This window comes from Ictalurus punctatus, chromosome 14 (genome assembly GCF_001660625.3).
Source record: "Ictalurus punctatus breed USDA103 chromosome 14, Coco_2.0, whole genome shotgun sequence".
Lineage (NCBI taxonomy): Eukaryota > Metazoa > Chordata > Actinopteri > Siluriformes > Ictaluridae > Ictalurus > Ictalurus punctatus.
Genome location: NC_030429.2, coordinates 9,710,340 through 9,729,460, shown reverse-complemented (window position 1 = coordinate 9,729,460; position 19,121 = coordinate 9,710,340). Strand labels below are relative to the sequence as shown.

General features: G+C 36.7%; 1 protein-coding gene across 2 annotated transcripts in view; it reads left to right on the top strand.

Annotated features, from left to right (window-relative positions):
- LOC108275122 (dedicator of cytokinesis protein 2) overlaps window positions 1–16,705 on the top strand; it is a 131,406-nt gene extending 114,701 nt beyond the window's left edge. Inside the window, exons 34-52 of one of the 2 annotated variants that reach the window (XM_017485726.3) lie at window positions 292–448; window positions 5,378–5,418; window positions 7,889–7,979; window positions 8,732–8,842; window positions 10,384–10,473; window positions 11,043–11,147; window positions 11,246–11,387; window positions 11,829–11,910; window positions 12,171–12,255; window positions 12,341–12,427; window positions 12,540–12,716; window positions 12,963–13,046; window positions 13,144–13,281; window positions 13,433–13,551; window positions 13,706–13,793; window positions 14,519–14,620; window positions 14,784–14,886; window positions 15,045–15,193; window positions 16,062–16,705. In XM_017485726.3, coding sequence (XP_017341215.1) covers window positions 292–448; window positions 5,378–5,418; window positions 7,889–7,979; window positions 8,732–8,842; window positions 10,384–10,473; window positions 11,043–11,147; window positions 11,246–11,387; window positions 11,829–11,910; window positions 12,171–12,255; window positions 12,341–12,427; window positions 12,540–12,716; window positions 12,963–13,046; window positions 13,144–13,281; window positions 13,433–13,551; window positions 13,706–13,793; window positions 14,519–14,620; window positions 14,784–14,886; window positions 15,045–15,193; window positions 16,062–16,118 — 2,008 coding nt within the window. In that variant the 3' untranslated portion in view covers window positions 16,119–16,705. Of the gene's footprint in view, window positions 1–291; window positions 449–5,377; window positions 5,419–7,888; window positions 7,980–8,731; window positions 8,843–10,383; window positions 10,474–11,042; window positions 11,148–11,245; window positions 11,388–11,828; window positions 11,911–12,170; window positions 12,256–12,340; window positions 12,428–12,539; window positions 12,717–12,962; window positions 13,047–13,143; window positions 13,282–13,432; window positions 13,552–13,705; window positions 13,800–14,518; window positions 14,621–14,783; window positions 14,887–15,044; window positions 15,194–16,061 lie in introns of both variants that reach the window. The other variant, XM_017485725.3, reaches the window with a different exon arrangement.
- The last annotated feature ends 2,416 nt before the right edge of the window (window positions 16,706–19,121 follow it).

The window sequence follows — 19,121 nt, the reverse complement described above, 5'->3', positions numbered from 1 at the left end:
TTGTTAACACACACACACACACACACACACACACACACACACACACACACACACACACTGTCTGATCTGATTTATCTTTAGTGTCTGGTAGCTGAAGCATGACTTTGCACCTAAAAAAACACACACCTGTGCTTTCTGATAGACCTGGGTCAAAGCATCCATCTACTTCTACTGTGTGCGTGTGTGTGTGTGTGCGCATTAATTTTTTATTTGAGTGTATATATATTCCTAAATGGTGAGTGTGTGTGTGTGTGTGTGTGTGTGTGTGTGTGTGTGTGTGTATACCTGTAGTTTATTAGAGTGTACCCAGGAGCGACTCCACCTTTTGTCAGAGGTGCGCAACTTTGTTTCCTTGGTGACTGGACTATTGGAACGTCTCCTTGACTACCGCACAGTGATGAGCGATGACAGCCGTAACAACCGCATGAGCTGCACTGTCAATCTTTTGGTAAGCCTCATAAACCCACTCATGTAAGCCCCGCCCACCAGACTAGCAGCGTATAGAGCTTCAACCATCAATCAGTGTTCATAACTGACCATTAAACTCAATCTCTGACCATTCAGTTAACCTGCCATTTAGCCATCCATTCTTTTCCATCTCAAAGTATCAGAGGTGGGTAGCGTAGCCAAAAGCTTTACTCAAGTACAAGTAAAAATACTTATACAAATAATTACTCAAGTAACAGTAAAAGTAATAATGTTAATAATTACTTGAGTAAGAGTAATAAAATATCCAGTGAGACAACTACTCAAGTAGCATGTTACTAGGTACTTTAGATAAGATTAAAATGAAGGGAAAATCCTGAATCTCAGACTGCATGGAGAACTGCAAGTCACACCTCTACTTGAAAGTCGGTCTGTTCTGTTTATATGCTATAAAACCTGGGTTCAAGATGAAGCAGCATATCCCAGTCTGGTTATGGGTACAGTAACACAGAACACAAATATAGTCATTTTCAACACAAAACCTCACACACACCCCAAAAAACAGTTGGCTGTCTTTATTTTCACAACATGTTAACAACACAAACTTGTCAGCATCTGCATTTAAACAAGACAACACAGAATAAAATAACAGACTATGGAGCCGAACAGAAGAGAAAGTGTGTGTGTGTGTGTGTGTGTGTCCTGCCTCCCTCGACACACTTGCTTCTTCCCCCTCACCAGGACTGAGCCACTAAAAAAGTTGTTGGTTGTTGCGTTCACATTCAGACCACTGCAGCGTATCGTGAGACTCGTGACCTCATTATACCTGATAGAAACTAATTATTAAAACCACATACTGTATATTCATTACTATTTAACAGTAACGGAGGAACGCCACCAAATGTAGCGAAGTAAAAGTACATTTCTGTGATTAAAAATGAACTCGAGTAAGAGTTTAAGTATGGCCAGTTAAACCTACTCTTAATGTAATGAAGTAAATGAGGCGCATTACTACCAACCTCTGCAAAGTATAAAGTGCAGGGTGTCTGGTTTTTTCGATGGTAGGCTGAATCTTATGGGCCATATTTATAACTTCTTTTTGTAAAGCAAAATATCTGCTATTTCCAAATATGCGAACTGAAAAACCCTTTTAGTGCTAGATGGAATCCTGTCTGCAAGAATATTTGAACCCTGGGCTTTGAACTCTAATATACTCTACTATATGAACTATAGTAATTATACAAAATAATAAAACCATAATAATACTATTTGAACTATAATACACTGGGGTCAATTGCGGTGAATTTATTATAAAGATATATATATATCTTTGTGTAGGTTTACATGTAACCTTTCTCATTATTGCCTAATGTCATAAAGTCACACAAAAGAGTGTGTGACATTCAAAATCAGTTCTCAAACCCAAATTTTTAACTCTGCCTCCAAATGGCTTTTTCATTACTGCCTGTCAAGACGCTGTCTTAGCTCAGACTTAAGGGGAAAATGATAAATCCCTGACTCCTGTCTCATTTCTTTATGGATGTACACTATAGATGTCACCCTAACTCACATACATAAATAAGCTACTTCACACGACTACTGAATAAGGAAAACTGACTAAATATGAACAAACAACCCATGTGTGGCTAGTAAATGTGAATGAAACGCTCAATTTTTTCAGAAACACAACATTATGTAATTAACAAAATCAATTATATAACTTAAAAACAAGATATAAAGATGCTAAGATGGGTTGGCACCCCGTCCCGGATGTGCCCCGAGTCCCCTGGGATAGGCTCCCCATGACCCTGTGTAGGATAAGTGATATGGAACATGGATGGATAGATGATATGAAGATAATTCAATGCAAGATTGATTATATTTCTGATATAACTACAATTGTAGAGACAAGAAAACATATCTGTTATTAGTTCTGTCAGACAGCTGATTAATTCTACCACTAACATATCAATATGAAATGTATCTATGATTGCAATCTAATATTATTTAATTAGTGATATGTCACTGTGCTGAGCGAGCGCACACAGGGTATTCAAAAGGAATTGTCAGGAGCTTATTTTGTTTAGATATATTTGCATAGAGAGTTTATTTTTAAACAATTACACCACTTCTCGGGATGATGCAAACTTCCTCAAAAATATCTAAATATTTCTGCAAAAACGAATATCTGTGTAAGCCATGATCTTATGCTATTTTCTTTTTGGGGGGTTTTGCATTTATATCATGATCATAAACACAAAATATGACTAGAGGCAACTACAGCATCTAATCTGCATGGCTTGTAGGTGTACCACTTTCCACACTGTCATCAAAATCAGAATCAGCCCGTGATTAAAATGCCTCATCATGTGCTATTCAAATATAAACAAAATGCTCTGGCACTGGTTAAGATGCTGAGTCAGAAATTAATCACAAGTGTTTCCTTTCATGTGATCAAGGGCAGTAACTGTCTGCCATGATTTAGGATCTGAGTTTGAAAGAAACTTGCAGATGTTCAAATCTTAGACATAGTGTACTAGATAACTCATTGCTCGTATTCTCATTGTAGAACCGCATACAGGAAGAGAGGGATAATGTTTGTGTTTGGGAAGGTGCATTTAACAAGCCTTCCTTGGCACAAGGAGAGGGTATAGTCTTGCCTGCAGGCGAGCCAAAATGAATGGATTGGATGCCCCTGCCACAATTTGGGAAATGGGCTTCTCGGTAAAAGGCACATTGCAGTATCGTAACCATCCAGCCCATTTCCCATGATACCCACCTGAAATGGAACCTCTGACTTTCTACTTTTACTTCTGAATCAATACCAACTGGCAAATCAGGCACACTATCATACCAGCCAACGACACACTGACACACCAGCCAAGTCTCTCGTATGTTTGAGCCGAGTGCTTAGAGGTCTCGTTGGCATTTTTGGAATCTCTTTAAAATGCCATAAAATTGGAGGCTAATTCATTTCTGTGACTTATTATCGAAAGGGCAGCAACTCTATAGATTAATATCAGAGGCCACATCATTAATCTTGGCTTTTGACTCAGAAGCAAAAAAAAAAAGAAGAAGAACTAAAATATTAGATGATCAATTTGTAGATACTGATTAATAATTTAGTTAAAACTAATTTTCTTTCATTTTATTCGGATACCATTCAGTACGTTTACATGGACAACAATAATCCGATATTAACCCGATTAAGACGATACTCTGATTAAGAAACTACCATGTATACAGTGATTATTGATGACATCAATCCGACTAAAGTCATACTCGAAATAAACACAAATCGAATTAAGACATGTGGAGTATTCCTGTTTTAGTCGCATTACGGACATGTACACACCTCAATCACACTATTAACATCGTGTGGGAGTTTTCACCGCATTATGCGACAGGACACGTACACACACGGCAGCGCTCAACCGTTTAACAGCAAACAAGAGAGCACAGCTGCGTCCCAAACCACGTACTTACCTACTACATACAAATACACGTATATAGTAGGCCAAATACACGTATATAGTAGGCCAAATACACGTATATAGTAGGCCAAATACACGTATATAGTAGGGGAAATACATGTCAGCTATTGTATATACAATACATGTATAGAAATACATCTCAGCTACTATATAGCAGGTGAGTACGCAGTTTCGAACGCAGCTCACGGCTTCAAGCAGTCGTCTGTTTGCACGTATAACATGACAAATAATTAACTGCACTTGAAGCTTTCGTAAAAATTAAAAATAAAAACACCCAAAACTGTATACGGTACAATAAGGAAGACGAACTGTATGTTGATCTATAAAATTCTAGAGGGAACATCGGACGGCGTGGCGTGGGGACGTAATGACGTGTGCCGTTAATCGATCTATGTTCTATAAAGTGTAAAACAGGAACATGAAAGGATCATCCTAAAAACAACTCATGTAAACACCTTAATCACAATATTGCCTTATTCAGAATAAGGTCAATAATTAGATTACTGCTTGATACCTTTAAACAGTTGCCATTGAAATTAGTAAAGCAGCTTTGAAATTCCGATCTAGATCCAGATGATCTAATGAGCAAGCCAGTAACAAGAAAACTCTCTGAGACATCATGAAGAAGGAATGTTAATAGGAACTAGACTCAAAATCTAACTCGTCCTGTTCTGGGTGACATGGGAAAGTGGGGTTTAGAGCATTACACTACACAGACGAATTTTGAAAAGCCAAAAAATCCTGAAATGCATTGGATACACGCTGGATGTTAGGTTGCAATTAAGAGTCTTGAGATATGCAGGCATTTTATTGGCCAAATAAAAATATGCAAAAACAAACTCAAATCTGTTTGCTTTTCTTCAAATATCACTGTGCTGTAGCTACACTGGTGACATTGGGGGATAAAAAGAGGAACGTAACTGACAGGACTGGGATTTAGACTCAGTATAATGTATAACACTGATACTGCTCTACAGTATTTGGAAAATGCTGAGTGGCATTATATTATAGATTGTTTCAATACTATCCTTCATAAGTTTGCTGTATTAAGCTCTCACGGGATAACCTGTGTCCTACAACTTTGAGACAGTGCTGCTTGGGCAGTTTCCATATTCACTGGAGCAGTAAAGCTGCTTTCCTTTGCCATGTAGCAAAGCATATAACCTGGGGAAAAGTGTGCTTAAAGGAAACCTCCACCCTGAAACACATTAAATATGTTTACATTGAAATATTTGTGGTATGCTTAGTAGTTCTGGTGCTAATTTCTTTATTGGTGTTGAATTGTCCTCGTTCCTGTTAGTGATAAATTAGCAGTTGCACTGCATCGATGTCACAAGGAGAACATTGCTAGTTCATTAACAATGGTGTTCAATAGGAGAAAGATTTTCACACACACACACACAAAGACACACACATTAATGTGTAAACTAAGCATTTCTTTAACTTGTTTTCCACAGAATTTCTACAAAGACATCAATCGTGAGGGGATGTACATCAGGTAATTTGGTTTTATAGATTTATATATATATATATAAATGGAGTGGTTGTGGATAGTGCTTAGTCAGTGCTATTTGTCTGGAGTGAGAAAGAAAATGAAGTAAAACATTTGAATGAAAATTCATTTCTTTCTGCTGGAAAGGCACGGTTCTGAATCACTAAATGACAGATGAAGTGATTGACATGAAGAATTCAAAGATGGGGATAAATGGGATGGAGATGGAAGGACAGAGAGAGCGAGACAATGAGGTAGCCAGTATGTGGCAGAGATTGATGAAAAAAGAAAACAAGAGTGCATATGGGAATTAACAAGGGGAAAACAGAGTGATGGTGAAAGAGAAGTAGTGAAGGGAATCAAACAGCAGAAGGGCAGAAAATGGTGTGTGTGTGTGTGTGTGAGAGAGAGAGAGAGAAAGAGAAAGAAAGAGAGAGATGGGTGTGGAGGAATTAAAGTGATGGAAATGTTACACTGCAAGTAATACAGCAGTGTGACTTAGCAAAGAACAAATCAGCACGGGTGATATTGAAAGACTGTGTGAAAGAAAGCGTGATGAAAGCTAGAGTCTCGCTCTCTCCCTCTCTTTCTCTCCTTCTCTCTCTCCCTCTCTCTCTCTCTTTCTCTCTCTCTCTCTTTCTGTCTCTCTCTCTCTCTCTCTCTCTCTCTCACACACACACACACACACATGCATACTGTAACCAAAACACAGTTCAGTCCAGGTACTCAGGCAATACTGCTGGCTCATTTAGTAAAAGCCATTCCTAAAAGAAGAGCAGAAACACCTTCAACCCAGTGCATGCAGTTCTCTAGAGAATTTCCAAATTCCTTTCTCAAGGAATTTGAGCGGTAAGTCCTCTGCTGGTATAGAGCGACCATATTGCAGCTGTAAGTGACACTGAAAAAAAGCCGCTACACTGATTCAGAGAGAACAAAGTTCATCTCCACTCCCAACTCTCAAGAACATTGTTGGATTAAAATGTGCCAGGTGCCTATTAGAGCGAGAAAGAAAGAGGGATTTCTTCTTTCCTGTTTGACATACAGCCACCTTAGAGGCACATTAAACTTGGATGACTCTGTGTCCGAACAGAAGGAGCTTGGCTAGAGCCAAATTTACAGCACACGTTTTATTCACAAGGAGACCAGGCTGAATATTTAAAGCCAATATGTGAGGGATGTCCCAGTTCTGCCATCCATGCCATGATTCGCATAAGTTCTCCCTCCTGACCTTGAGCTTCTACACTGTAAAAAAAAATCCAGTTTTCATTTCAGAGTAGATGGTTCACCCTTGATTTGTCTGACAGAAGACCTCACACCTCACAAGTCATTTTCTATTGGCAGAGCAGCCTTCATTAGAGAGTTGAGTTAGCACTGGAGTCCAGTTCCTACTGAATCATTTTCTACAGCCTGCAAGAACATGGCATTACTCCAGACCTTGAAGCCTCTTTCTTTTTCAAGAGCACAGTCATTTTCCAGTCGGTTCAAGATTAGTTATTATTTATTAAGGTGAATACACCTTGATATCGATCCTGCCCTTCATTTCCATTTCTATTTATTTTTTTGGCACAAATTTATATCCAATGTATCTTATAGATGAGGCAGAGTGCAAACCAAATATACAGCCCAAGTATAAATCCCTTACTTAATGCATAGTCCATAGGTCATCCCTGGAGGCAGAGCATACAAATACACCAGTAATTTCAGGTTAGGTTTGTTTCACAGTACTGAATTACTGCTCCAATTCTGCCCTCTTATGGAAAGCATTGTAAAATACATCTTAATTATTTAGTGGTATGAGTGAAATTGGGACTTCAAATTCCTTTAAAATTGCACTCAGATTTTCATTCAAATATTAATAAGCCTGTAATTTTATATGGAAGCAACTATTAACACATTAGTAGACTTATAAATAATATTTCTCATAATAATAATAATAATAATAATAATGTTTATGTGACTGTATTGCATAAACCACTGAAAGGGAAAATAGTGGTGGTTTCTATTCTCATGTATATATAAATATACTGATTAGTTTAAATTTTTATTCACGCACCCTCTCTAATGTTACCTGAGTGCTGATATTTAACTTGTTTTTTTCCGCTTTTCTAGCACACAGAACAAATCCCAAATGGCTTCCTCTTCACTATATACGCTCACTTCATATGATATAACAACGATACAGTAGTGCCATTATAGTGCATACTACGCCCAACGGCCATTTCAAATTCAGCCACAGAATTCAGATACAGAAACAAATCGAACTAATGTAATATCTCTTTAGGAAGCATTACTCGCGTTTAATATTTAATCAGAACATTGATACATAATCATTTAAAAATGTGTCAAATAAAGCATGCCATGAATTCATTCAGACCCAGTTTTGTACATTGAGTGACACGATGCTTTGACAGACTTGTTTTAGGTGTGTAAACGTAGAAAGTGGGATCTTAAACATTTGAATGATTGTATATTACAGGTACCTCTACAAGCTACGTGATCTTCATCTGGAGGGAGAGAATTACACAGAGGCTGCATACACACTTCTGCTGCATTCCAAGCTGCTTAAGGTACACACATGGACACACATGCAGACTGAAGCAGACCAATGCATTCCTATACACACAAACATGCACACACACACACGCACGCACACACACACACACACACAGATATGCATGCACACATGTGCGCACACAGAGAGAATACATTACTGTTTGATGAAATACTGTTTGACCTTTGGCACAAGGTCATTGTAGTAATAAGAGAGATACTTTGGTTTGTGCAGTGGCAGTTCTTAGAGAGGAAAGAGGTGTCGTTATTGGCTGATTTACAACAGTCCCTGGCCATGTCCAATGGTCCTTTGTGGGTCGCAGACTAGATTTATGAATTCACTTCACCTCCTGCAGCCAAAACACCTTAATTTATGGAGCTCATTGCAATGTCTCTCATTCTGTCTCTCATGCTCTCTCTTTCTCTCTGTGTCTGTCATGTTTGATTGATGTAATTACCAATGTGCAGTTTGTGCTAGATTACATTCTGACTGATGTAGTTTGACACATGATCCTCTGGTGAGGACAACTTGGGCTGCCTCTGGACATCCTCTTATATACAACATATATCTTATATAACTTCCATCTGCATTTATATGTACATATATACATATAAATATATACATATAAATACATATATATATGTGTGTGTGTGCATGCATATATAAACAGATTATGCTATTGTATGTCAGTTTAATTTTCATATAGCTCATTTTATTTCAGTCTTATATATAACTTCATTATCCTCTTACCATCTTCTATTCCTAAAGTGGTCAGATGAGCAGTGTTCACCTCAGCTGGATTTCCAGAGTCCTCAGACACAGCGGCAGCTCAAAGAGACACTCTATGACACCATCATCAGCTACTTCGACAAGGGAAAGGTGCGCTGGACTTCACACCAACTTACATTTATATAATTTTTTTTATACAACTGAGCAGTTGAGGGTTAAGGGCCTTGCTCAAGTTCCCAGCAGCGTCAGCTGGGCAAGATTGGGTTTTTAACTCATGTCCTTCTGATCCAAAGTCTTACAAACTACAAAGTAATTATTTTGGATTGCAATAAGGAAAGTACCAAGAAAGTTTTACTGAAGTACATTGAAATGCCAGGCAGGTTCTAGCTATTAAGCAGGTAAGCGTGAGGTTGTAACACAGAGGACTCGGCAGCATAATTGGGCTCTTTATAAATATGTACAAGTGTAGCATCAACCCTGAAACCAAAAGCCGAATTCAAACCGAGAGCAAAATCTGGTAAAAAGTTTATACTATGCTTACAATAATCAGTCATAACTGCACAGGTAAAAGTAGGCAGAAGGGTAAATAAAAACAAACAATCCAGAAACCAGTACACAAAGAAGCGCATGGTAAACTAGTGAATGCAGCTCAAAACTGTGCAGTGAAAAAAGGAAACAACACAAATTAGATACATAGATACTTTACTAGTAACAGGAAGTAATGAAATCCAAACTAAAACCCAAGAGAGCTTGACCTCTGGTGGTTAGGTGGGGTATTGCAGGGAGCCATTACGACTGTGGTATAAAGCACTATAAAAAAAAATGGTAATAGCAAGATAGTTTAACTAAATTTCATATAAATTGTTGAGAGCTTATAGGTGTAGTGGGAAACTTGTTAGGAATTAATAGAAGCATACAGTAAATTTAATAATTGTGAAATTTAGTGTGTTTTTTTACATTTGTGTGTAGCAGTGTCAGTAGCATAATAAATGTTTCTTTTATATTAAAGTTTTATTAAAACATAACAGTACGTGTTATGTTTTCATGAGTCTTTTCTGCGCTAAGCATACAGACACAACATATTGATATACAATAATGAATTGTATACTGAAGGACATGTTAAGGTCCCAGCAAAACCAAAAGAACCCACGCTTTCTTTTACAGCCGAGATTCAGCCCCACTTGTGAACTACAATGAATTTAAAACTGAGATTAAAAGTATTGCCATAACTCTGATGTAACTGTTGTGCTGTTTCTACTAGAAATTATGTGAGTGCATTAGGTAATAGAAAGCTTACACACAATGCTTAATGCTGGATAACTTACTGATAACTTATTTACAATTTAGAGTACTTTTTTCAGTTCCTGATTAAATCTGATGTTAAAGTGAAAATAAGTATTTCTACTTATCATACCTTTACTCCAAATAATTATCCAAGTTCTTTGTCCATTTCTTTCTAATACCTAAAAGGATTTGTCCTGCACAATGATTAACAGCTAGAACTTGCCCAACATATGTTGTGCACATTAGTTAACTGTCTTGGTACTTACAATCTTTTAACTCAAAACAAATGGAGATTTCACACAATGAAAAATCTAATTCATTTTAGTTCTTAGCTGTAATTTCTCTCTATTTTTACTGGCCTCTCATCCCCTTGTGTGTTTATATTTCCATGCGTCCGTGTGTTTTAGATGTGGGAGGAAGCCATTGCTTTGTGTAAAGAACTTGCAGAACAGTATGAGATGGAGGTCTTCGACTATGAACTACTTGGCCAGAGTCTGGTAAACACAGCCGCACACAGATTTTTCAGCTTTTTTTTTTCCACACAATATAATATAAGATTCATGAATCCTGGATATGTGCCATGTAGTCATTACTCCACACCTGTCATTCCCTCTAAATCTTTGATGGCTAGTTTAATCACCTTCTGCTGAGGGGAAGGGAACGACTTATATCCAGTCTAATGATGAGATAGCTTCAACTTGATGTTATATTTCATCTATTCTGCTAATTAATCAGGCTGTCTGAATTTTTGTAATTATATGAGACTATGATAATTAAATGAAACTGTTCTGTAGATAATCAGGGGTTTTAATCATATTCACCAGTTTCAGGGAACAAAAGGTGAGCACTGTCTTATTTTCATCAAATTGGGCCAACTTTCTTTGTGAATCGTGTATAAATTGCAGCTTAGATTTTTGTATCTGTCTAACTAAAGACCAAAGTGTGTTACGGAAGTACAGCTTGTAAAACGCTCGTTGTTTTACATCTTTCAGTTCTTACTGACAAAGTCAATGAAATGTTCTCTTTCAGTGTTTCTGATATGTTCCACTGTATTTACTGCTTACAGAAACAACAGGCCAAGTTCTATGAGAATATTATGAAGATCCTGCGACCTAAACCAGATTACTTTGCCGTTGGTTACTATGGCTGCGGCTTTCCTCAATTCCTACGGGTCAGTGTTTGTGTTCATAAGTTTTCTAATGAAAGAAATGAATATGTTATATGCATATATACATACGTGTCATGTTTACTCTTGTGTTACTCATGCAGAACAAGGTGTTTATCCACCGTGGGAAGGAGTATGAGCGCAGGGAAGATTTCCAGAGCCACCTGATGAGTCAGTTCCCCAGTGCTGTCAGACTTAATACCACTACCATACCTGGAGATGACATCAGGAACTCCCCATTGCAATGTATCCATTAAAGACAAGACACACTGTACAGTACATCACAAACATGTACACATGTATACAACAAAAATCAAGCAGGGCATAACAAATCCCTAGACCACATGACTGTATAATTGGGTATTTTATAGGCTCAGACACACATAAATCAACTCTAGATGTAGGGTTAGAAATTGAAATGCATGGATAAGTTTAAGATGAACCTATTTTATGACTCTGAAAAGACCTCATGCAATGTCTGGTCAATTATTGTAAATTTTATCATCACTAGATGAAAATCTAATCTATAAAACCTGTAAAACGGTTCCACTCCTCACTCTTAGCTTAATGTTTATTAGCTAAGAGTGGGGAAATAATTTGTTTTTATTGGACATTAAAAGCTTAGAGTGTGGAATGTAAAATAAGCTTATCTGTGTCAGTATACCATTCTTAGCATGGCGTTTTCAGACATCCAATGCTTCACTGTCCAGCCTGTTCTGGAAATCCCACCCCGTCTGATGAACAAGCCAGTTCCTGATCAGATTATCAAGTTAGTATTACAATAATCACAATATAAATACTGCTTGTAGTCTCCAGCTCTTGGATGAGTATACTTCTAACCTGATCTCATGAGAAATGTGAATGAATATGAAAGAAACATGGACAATGTAGGATTTTGCTCAATTTTATATGAATGTCGTATTATGAAAAGGTACAATTATAACTTGAGTCATGTGAATTGTTGTGGATTTACATGTATTAGACCATGTTGTACGGTTCTTCCCACTTTTACACATATTTATTTTTTAGCTTCTATAAGTCCAACTATGTTCAGCGCTTCCAGTATTCCAGACCTGTGAGGAAGGGAAAAGTGGACCCTGATAATGAGTTCGCTGTAAGTCACAACTTTTTGCTGGTACACATACACACATAAACACATGCACAGGAATAATATTCCATCTCCCTCTCTTTTTGTGTAGTCTATGTGGATTGAACGCACCACTTTCTTCACTGCGTATAAGTTGCCAGGGATCCTGCGCTGGTTCGAGGCCACAAACATGACTCATGTGAGTATCACAGAGAAATGGGTTAGACAAGCACTCATTTTAATCAGCAGTGTTTGCTGTTAAACGACAAAACTATAACTGTTCATTTCCTTCTTTACCACTTTTCTATCAGACGACTGTGAGTCCTCTGGAGAATGCCATAGAGACGATGGGAAGCACCAATGAAAAAATACTTACAATGATTAACCAATACCAGTGTGAAGAGACTTTACCCATAAACCCCCTTTCCATGTTGCTTAATGGTATCGTGGATCCTGCTGTCATGGGTGGCTTTGCCAAGTATGAAAAGGTGTGTGTTGGATTTGTGTTTAAGAAAAGCTACCCACCCTTTGTTCTGATTTTTGCATGAAGACTATGACATAGGACGTTTGTACACACTTTGATAGTGTGACTATATTGGAAGATTTTAACCAAAAAAAAATTTCCTAAATCTTTTCACCCATCTTTTCCAAGGGTGCAAATAATTCTGGAGATAAATTCTAAACATTTACTCCACAATTACTCTAAAAGTAGCGCTTTTAACTTGCCTTTTTAGGCATTCTTTATAGAGGAGTACACACACGAGCATCCAGAGGACAAAGAAAAGCTGCACCGTCTCAAAGACCTCATCGCATGGCAGGTACACACAAAAATGTCTGCATGCGTATCCCAACATATAGCTCTATAAAAAGCTTGTCCCATTACTGAAGTGGCATGACGTGTACCCCTTCCTTCAGATCCCCTTGCTGGGCCGAGGAATCGCTCTGCATGGTAAGAGGGTGACGGACGATCTACGACCTTTTCATGAGCGTATGGAGGACTGCTTCAAACAGCTGAAAAAGAAAGTGGAGAAAGAGTACGGCTCAAGGGAACTGGTGAGAGACAGACTAACTGAGATGGACACTGTGGATTGATAATTATATGTACTTCATTGTTCCCCAAGGGGAAATTAGATTAGTGTTAATATAAAAGAAGGGAGTTTTATTTTCTTGTATTGATTTATTTTGTTTCATTTTTCTCTGCTAGCCGGACATGGATGAGAGACGGTCTACTCGTCCACGTTCTGTACTTCGCTCAGTTCGGCAGTCCATCTGCTCGTTAGCAGGATCAGAATGTGGGACCCCCACTAAGTTACACCCAGACAGGTAAACACACCCTGAAAAACAACACACTTACAGATTCAATAGTTCATGTATATTTTCTATTCTCATCCAATAACCTCTCTCAATAATTCTCTCTCTCTCTCTTACTCTCTGTCTCTCTCTCTCTCTCTTACTCCCTCTCTCTCTGTCTGTGTAGTTTGTCTCTGGACTCAGGGCCACTCAGCCCCACCTCCCTGCCCCACTCCAGTGGGAGTATCAGTGTGATTGACGAGAGCGGCCTTGAGGTAGAGGTGAGAACCTAAGCACTTAATCCTAGAATCAGAATTTAGTTGTTGGAATGTCTTTTTTTTATTATTCAGGTTAAAACACCTTCTTTTAGTCTGGTTCTGATAATATTTTGGTGTCTTTTATTATACACTCACTAGCCACTATTAGGAACACCTGTACCTCTGTACAGTTGTTGGTGCCGGATGGCATGGAATGGTGGAACAGGAGTGTAGAGTGGAACAGGGAATGGTGCGAAAAACAAAAAACATTCAATGAACAACAGTTCTGCTGACAGTAACCTGCTCGTTGATGACTCGTTCAACTTGGTAGGAAGTCTATAATAACTCAAATAAGCACTCTTAACAACCACAGTGGGCAGAAAAGCAGCTCATAATGCATCGAATGAGTCCATCTCCATGCCATGCCATTGTTGGTGCACCAACAACCATGCCACTGATTTTTCCCCATTGCATGAATGAGCAGGTATACAGATGTTGCTATTAAACCGGCGAGTGAGTGTATTTTCTTATATTTCTCATATTTTCCTTTATTAGTATTTTTTTTAAAAAAGAAAAAAGTACTATATATATTAAGATGATGATAGTGGGGGTGCTAATTATTGATGATGATGATGATGATGATGATGATGATAATGGCAGTGGTTTTACATCTTTTATTTCTTTCACAGTTTACCAGGATTTGACTTCGTCTCATTTTCATGCCCATGATTTTATTCTTTTAGGTCAAGTTGAGGAAGTCCAAAAAGAAAAAGAAGCAAAGTAGAGGCAGCATGATCTTTATCAGTGAAGAGAAAGAGAGAATCAGCACCCTGGACCTCAGACGGGTTAGTCACAGCAGAATCCTTTCACTAAATAGACTAATCTCCTTTTAAGTGGACTTAATGCACTGTGTTTCATACATAAAGGAGCTTTATCTGGCAAAACCAATAGCAATCTGGGACAGAACTCCCAATTTTAGTGTGTATTTAATTTCCTGTTATGTCTTAGATGTCAAAGAAGCAGGAGTTCCGGAGTGATACAAATCTGTCAGAGCCCAGTGAACAGAGCAGCCTGGCCAGTAGTAACTCTAGATCATTGCCTACTATTACTGGTACAAACACATGCACACACATCAAAATCCTTGTTATCAGACTTTATGTCCTAATTTTTAGTAAATAAAATGTGGAATATTCACATTTGCAGTTTAACAGGTTGATGATGTCTATACAAGCTTCACCAACTGTATTTTAATATTTTGTTGTATAATAGGTCTGGCTCTGACAGTAGCCAATGGGAGTGAGGAGCTGGAGTCAGCACGTTCTAAACGGGACAGTAAGACCATGTCTGTGTGTCTTCCATCTGACCGAACTGGTGACCGGCGCTCCAAAGGAGTTATTAACCTGCTCTTTAAATCAAAGGTAATTTAAACACATGGCACACAATACATGATACATTTACTGATTCGGGGCATTTTCACACGTAGGCTTTTTTTCTGTATCTGAGTGTGCACAAAAAAATGCTTTTAGATTGATACTTTAGTGTTTTTAGAATTTTAGTGTCAATACTCTAGTGTTTTTCATCTCTATCTACTGTATTTTTTCTGTATGCGTGATTACCAAAGACAAGAACCTTCACACCATTTACAATAAACGTCATCAATAAAAGTATTATATCAAAATATACCCCTTTGCCTACATTTTAACAAGGAGGTATTAAAAATGCATGTTTAAAAATGCGTGTGCAGTGTGTCCTAGATATAGGAAGTACTGGTTGTTCTTTTTGAGTATACCAACTGTCACATATGCAGTGAATTTGAGTTTGTTTGTCATTTGAGCCTTATCCAACTTCCCAACAGTTGAGCAAAACACTAAAGAGTACTTTTGGTTATTTATGAAGGTTTTGTGCTCTCCATGCATCAACAAAGAAGAGCACTGAGTTTTGTTAACTATGTTGGTAAAGCATTATCACAAATTCTTCCTCTGGAAAAAAAAATCCTCACATCTCATACTTTCAAGCTTCAGTTACAAATGTCTGAAGAAATCATGAAAATGTTTTGCATAAATGTTTATTTATGGAGTTCAGCAGCTCTCTGTAAATATCCAGTATAATGGAGTTTTGAGTCGACACACTGCACAGGGAGACATGTAGGAAATTAGTCAGTCATAATCACACATACACTACAGATGCAGTAGATAGAGAGTAGATTAAAAAAACTCAAGTATTAAGTTGTTCTTGAATGTTCTTGATGTCAGAAATTCCTCATGTGTTCTTCCTTGTACTTCACAGCCGAAGAGTGAAGATGGCAAATCTGCGTCCGATCCTGCTGGCAAGACTCATTTTTAACTCTGCTGCCAAAACTGTTTTCTTGGATATATCTGTGTATCTAGAAAATATATAAAGATGATCTACTCATTTATAAGGAGCAACCATTTTTTGGTGTGAAAATAATATCGGTGTGTTGAAGGCGAAGATGGATGATTTGTATATCTTTATTGTAGCGCCTTTAGCAGCACAGTATAAGCCTGGAAGTTTCATGTGTAAAGATTCTGAATCTGTCTTGTTAGGATACTCTAAATATTATGAGTTTTAATAATGAATACAAAAATGAGCAAAGTTCAGATGAATTGATAAGCTGTCTTTTTCTTTATATTTGTCATTTATAAAAGAATAAAAATGGATTATCACTGTATCCTATCAGTATTAAGGTTATATTCTGTATGATTACCGTAATATGTGAAACTTCTTTCGGCACATCTGTACAGTCTTAGAGTGGGGTGTGTGATAAAGTACTGTTTATTTCCTAAGGTAAGTCTCAGGGGTAAAAGTAATATTTAGGACATGGGGAAGCTCTATTTCTTTCATGGCTGCCAACAACATGGGGAACAGTACTGTTAACTGCATGTTTTAATAAATGCATATCCTCACACTGATATCATGGAAATGTGATTAAAAGTATTTCATTGCACATGTTTCTGTTCCAAGAGTTTCATCCAAAAACTAGTTATTGGTTAGGTTCATTGGTCAAACCTTAGGTGTTTACTAATCATTATATCTCAGTTTCAGCATCAGAATAATGAATACTAGAATTTTAAGTATGCATACTTAAAAAAAAGAAGTATGCACACCTGTACTACAAGACTCGTTCACGCTCGTTATATTTTATATAATCTTGTAATTCAAAAATTGTTTAAATTAGGTTTATCATACGTTTTGATAAGAACGTAATATTTTTATACGAACCATTCGACCACACATTCCATTTTCATTGTACTGTGTTCAGCTACAGTATGTTGTTCCATGTACCACCTGGAGGTTATTGTGTGAAGCCCAAAATATTAATTTAAATTCTTAGAGCCGTGCCTGCAGTATACCGCGTGACACACATGACAAATAGCATGATACTGGGTGAAAAAACACGCATTCTTAAAGGCTACATCTGTATTTATTTTGCAAACTGATTTTTAAGTATGTTTAAGTAACATTTAAATGTTGTCATTTTTAAAGTGTGCATATGAACTTTGTGTCCATACTCAATTCACATTTATTTGGTTAAAGACTTCTACGTATGAGTACATTAGGAAACGTTGCTTAGTTAACTAATCCATATGGTAAGCTAGTTAAACTTTAGCTGACTCATTCTGCAGTGGTGAGTAATGGCTAGTGTCATGAGTTCATGTTCCAAGGCTTGCTGGTTCAATGCTGAATTGTGGTCAGTTTTTCAGAGTTTCATGGTTTCTCCTGGGCCGGTGTGGATTTCCTTCAGGTTCTCCATTTTTCTGCCACCTCTTGAAAACACACCACTTAATGGTTTAGCTAAAAGTCTGACTTGCGAAAATACCGTGACTCTGAGCAGGACAAAAATGTTGATGATTGAATTAAAAATTCTAGTATGCATACTTAAAATCTTAGTATGCATACTTAAAATTCTAGTACGCATATACCGCAGGCTCTAAGAATTTAAATTAATATTTTGGGCTTCACACAATAACCTCCAGGTGGTACATGGAACAACATACTGTAGCTGAACTCAGTACAATGAAAATGGAATGTGTGGTCGAATGGTTCACATAAAAATATTACGTTCTTATCAAAACGTATGATAAACCTAATTTAAACAATTTTCGAATGACAAGATTATATAAAATATAACGAGTGTGAGCGAGTCTTATAGTACAGGTACAATACCTATAGTATTGAAGTTAAGGCCAATTAGAAAGATTCAGGTGATGGACTATTAGCAAGTTATTATCATTCATTTATAGAAATCCAAAAAGTATAAAGTTTTTTCACAATTTAGCTGGCTTTTTATTTTAAGGATCTAATAAATTGCATATATAAATTATTTTATTTTCAAGTGTCATGTTTGTCATTTTAAGGTTATTCGTATGTATATTTAACTTTTGGCATGCATACTTAAGATTCTAGTATGCATACTTCTTTTTTAAGTATGCATACTTCTTGTTTAAGTATGCATACTTAATTCTAGTATGCATACTTCTTTTTAAGTATGCATACTTAAAAAAGAAGTATGCATACTTCTTTTTTAAGTATGCATATTTAAAATTCTAGTATGCATACTTAAAATTCTAGTATGCATACTTCTTTTTTAAGTATGCATACTTAAAATTGTAGAATGCATACTTATTGTAGTATGCATACTTTTTTACGTATGCATACTTAAAATTCTAGTATGCATACTTAATTCTAGTATGCATACTTCTTTTTTAAGTATGCATACTTAAAATTATAGTATGCATACTTAAAATTCTAGTATGCAGACTTCTTTTTTAAGTATGCATACTTCTTTTTTAAGTATGCATACTTAAAATTATAGTATGCATACTTCTTTTTTAAGTATGCATACTTAAAATTGTAGTATGCATACTTCTTTAAGTATGCATACTTCGTTTTTAAGTATGCATACTTAAATAAGTATGCATACTAGAATTTTAAGTATGCATACTTAAAATTATAGTATGCATACTTAAAATTATAGTATGCATACTTCTTTTTTAAGTATGCATACTTAAAATTGTAGTATGCATACTTCGTTTTTAAGTATGCATACTTCGTTTTTAAGTATGCATACTTAAATAAGTATGCATACTAGAATTTTAAGTATGCATACTTAAAAAAGAAGTAAAAAAAAAAGACAGCTGAGCTGAGGCTTGAACCCTGTTCATTGGCATGGAAACGCTGTATGTTACCACTGAACTATCCTAGTTCACATACAAAGCCTTATTAACTTAAAATACTTAAAAAGTATGCATACTAGAATTTTAAGTATGCATACTTAAAAAAGAAGTATGCATACTAGAATTTTAAGTATGCATACTTAAAAAAGAA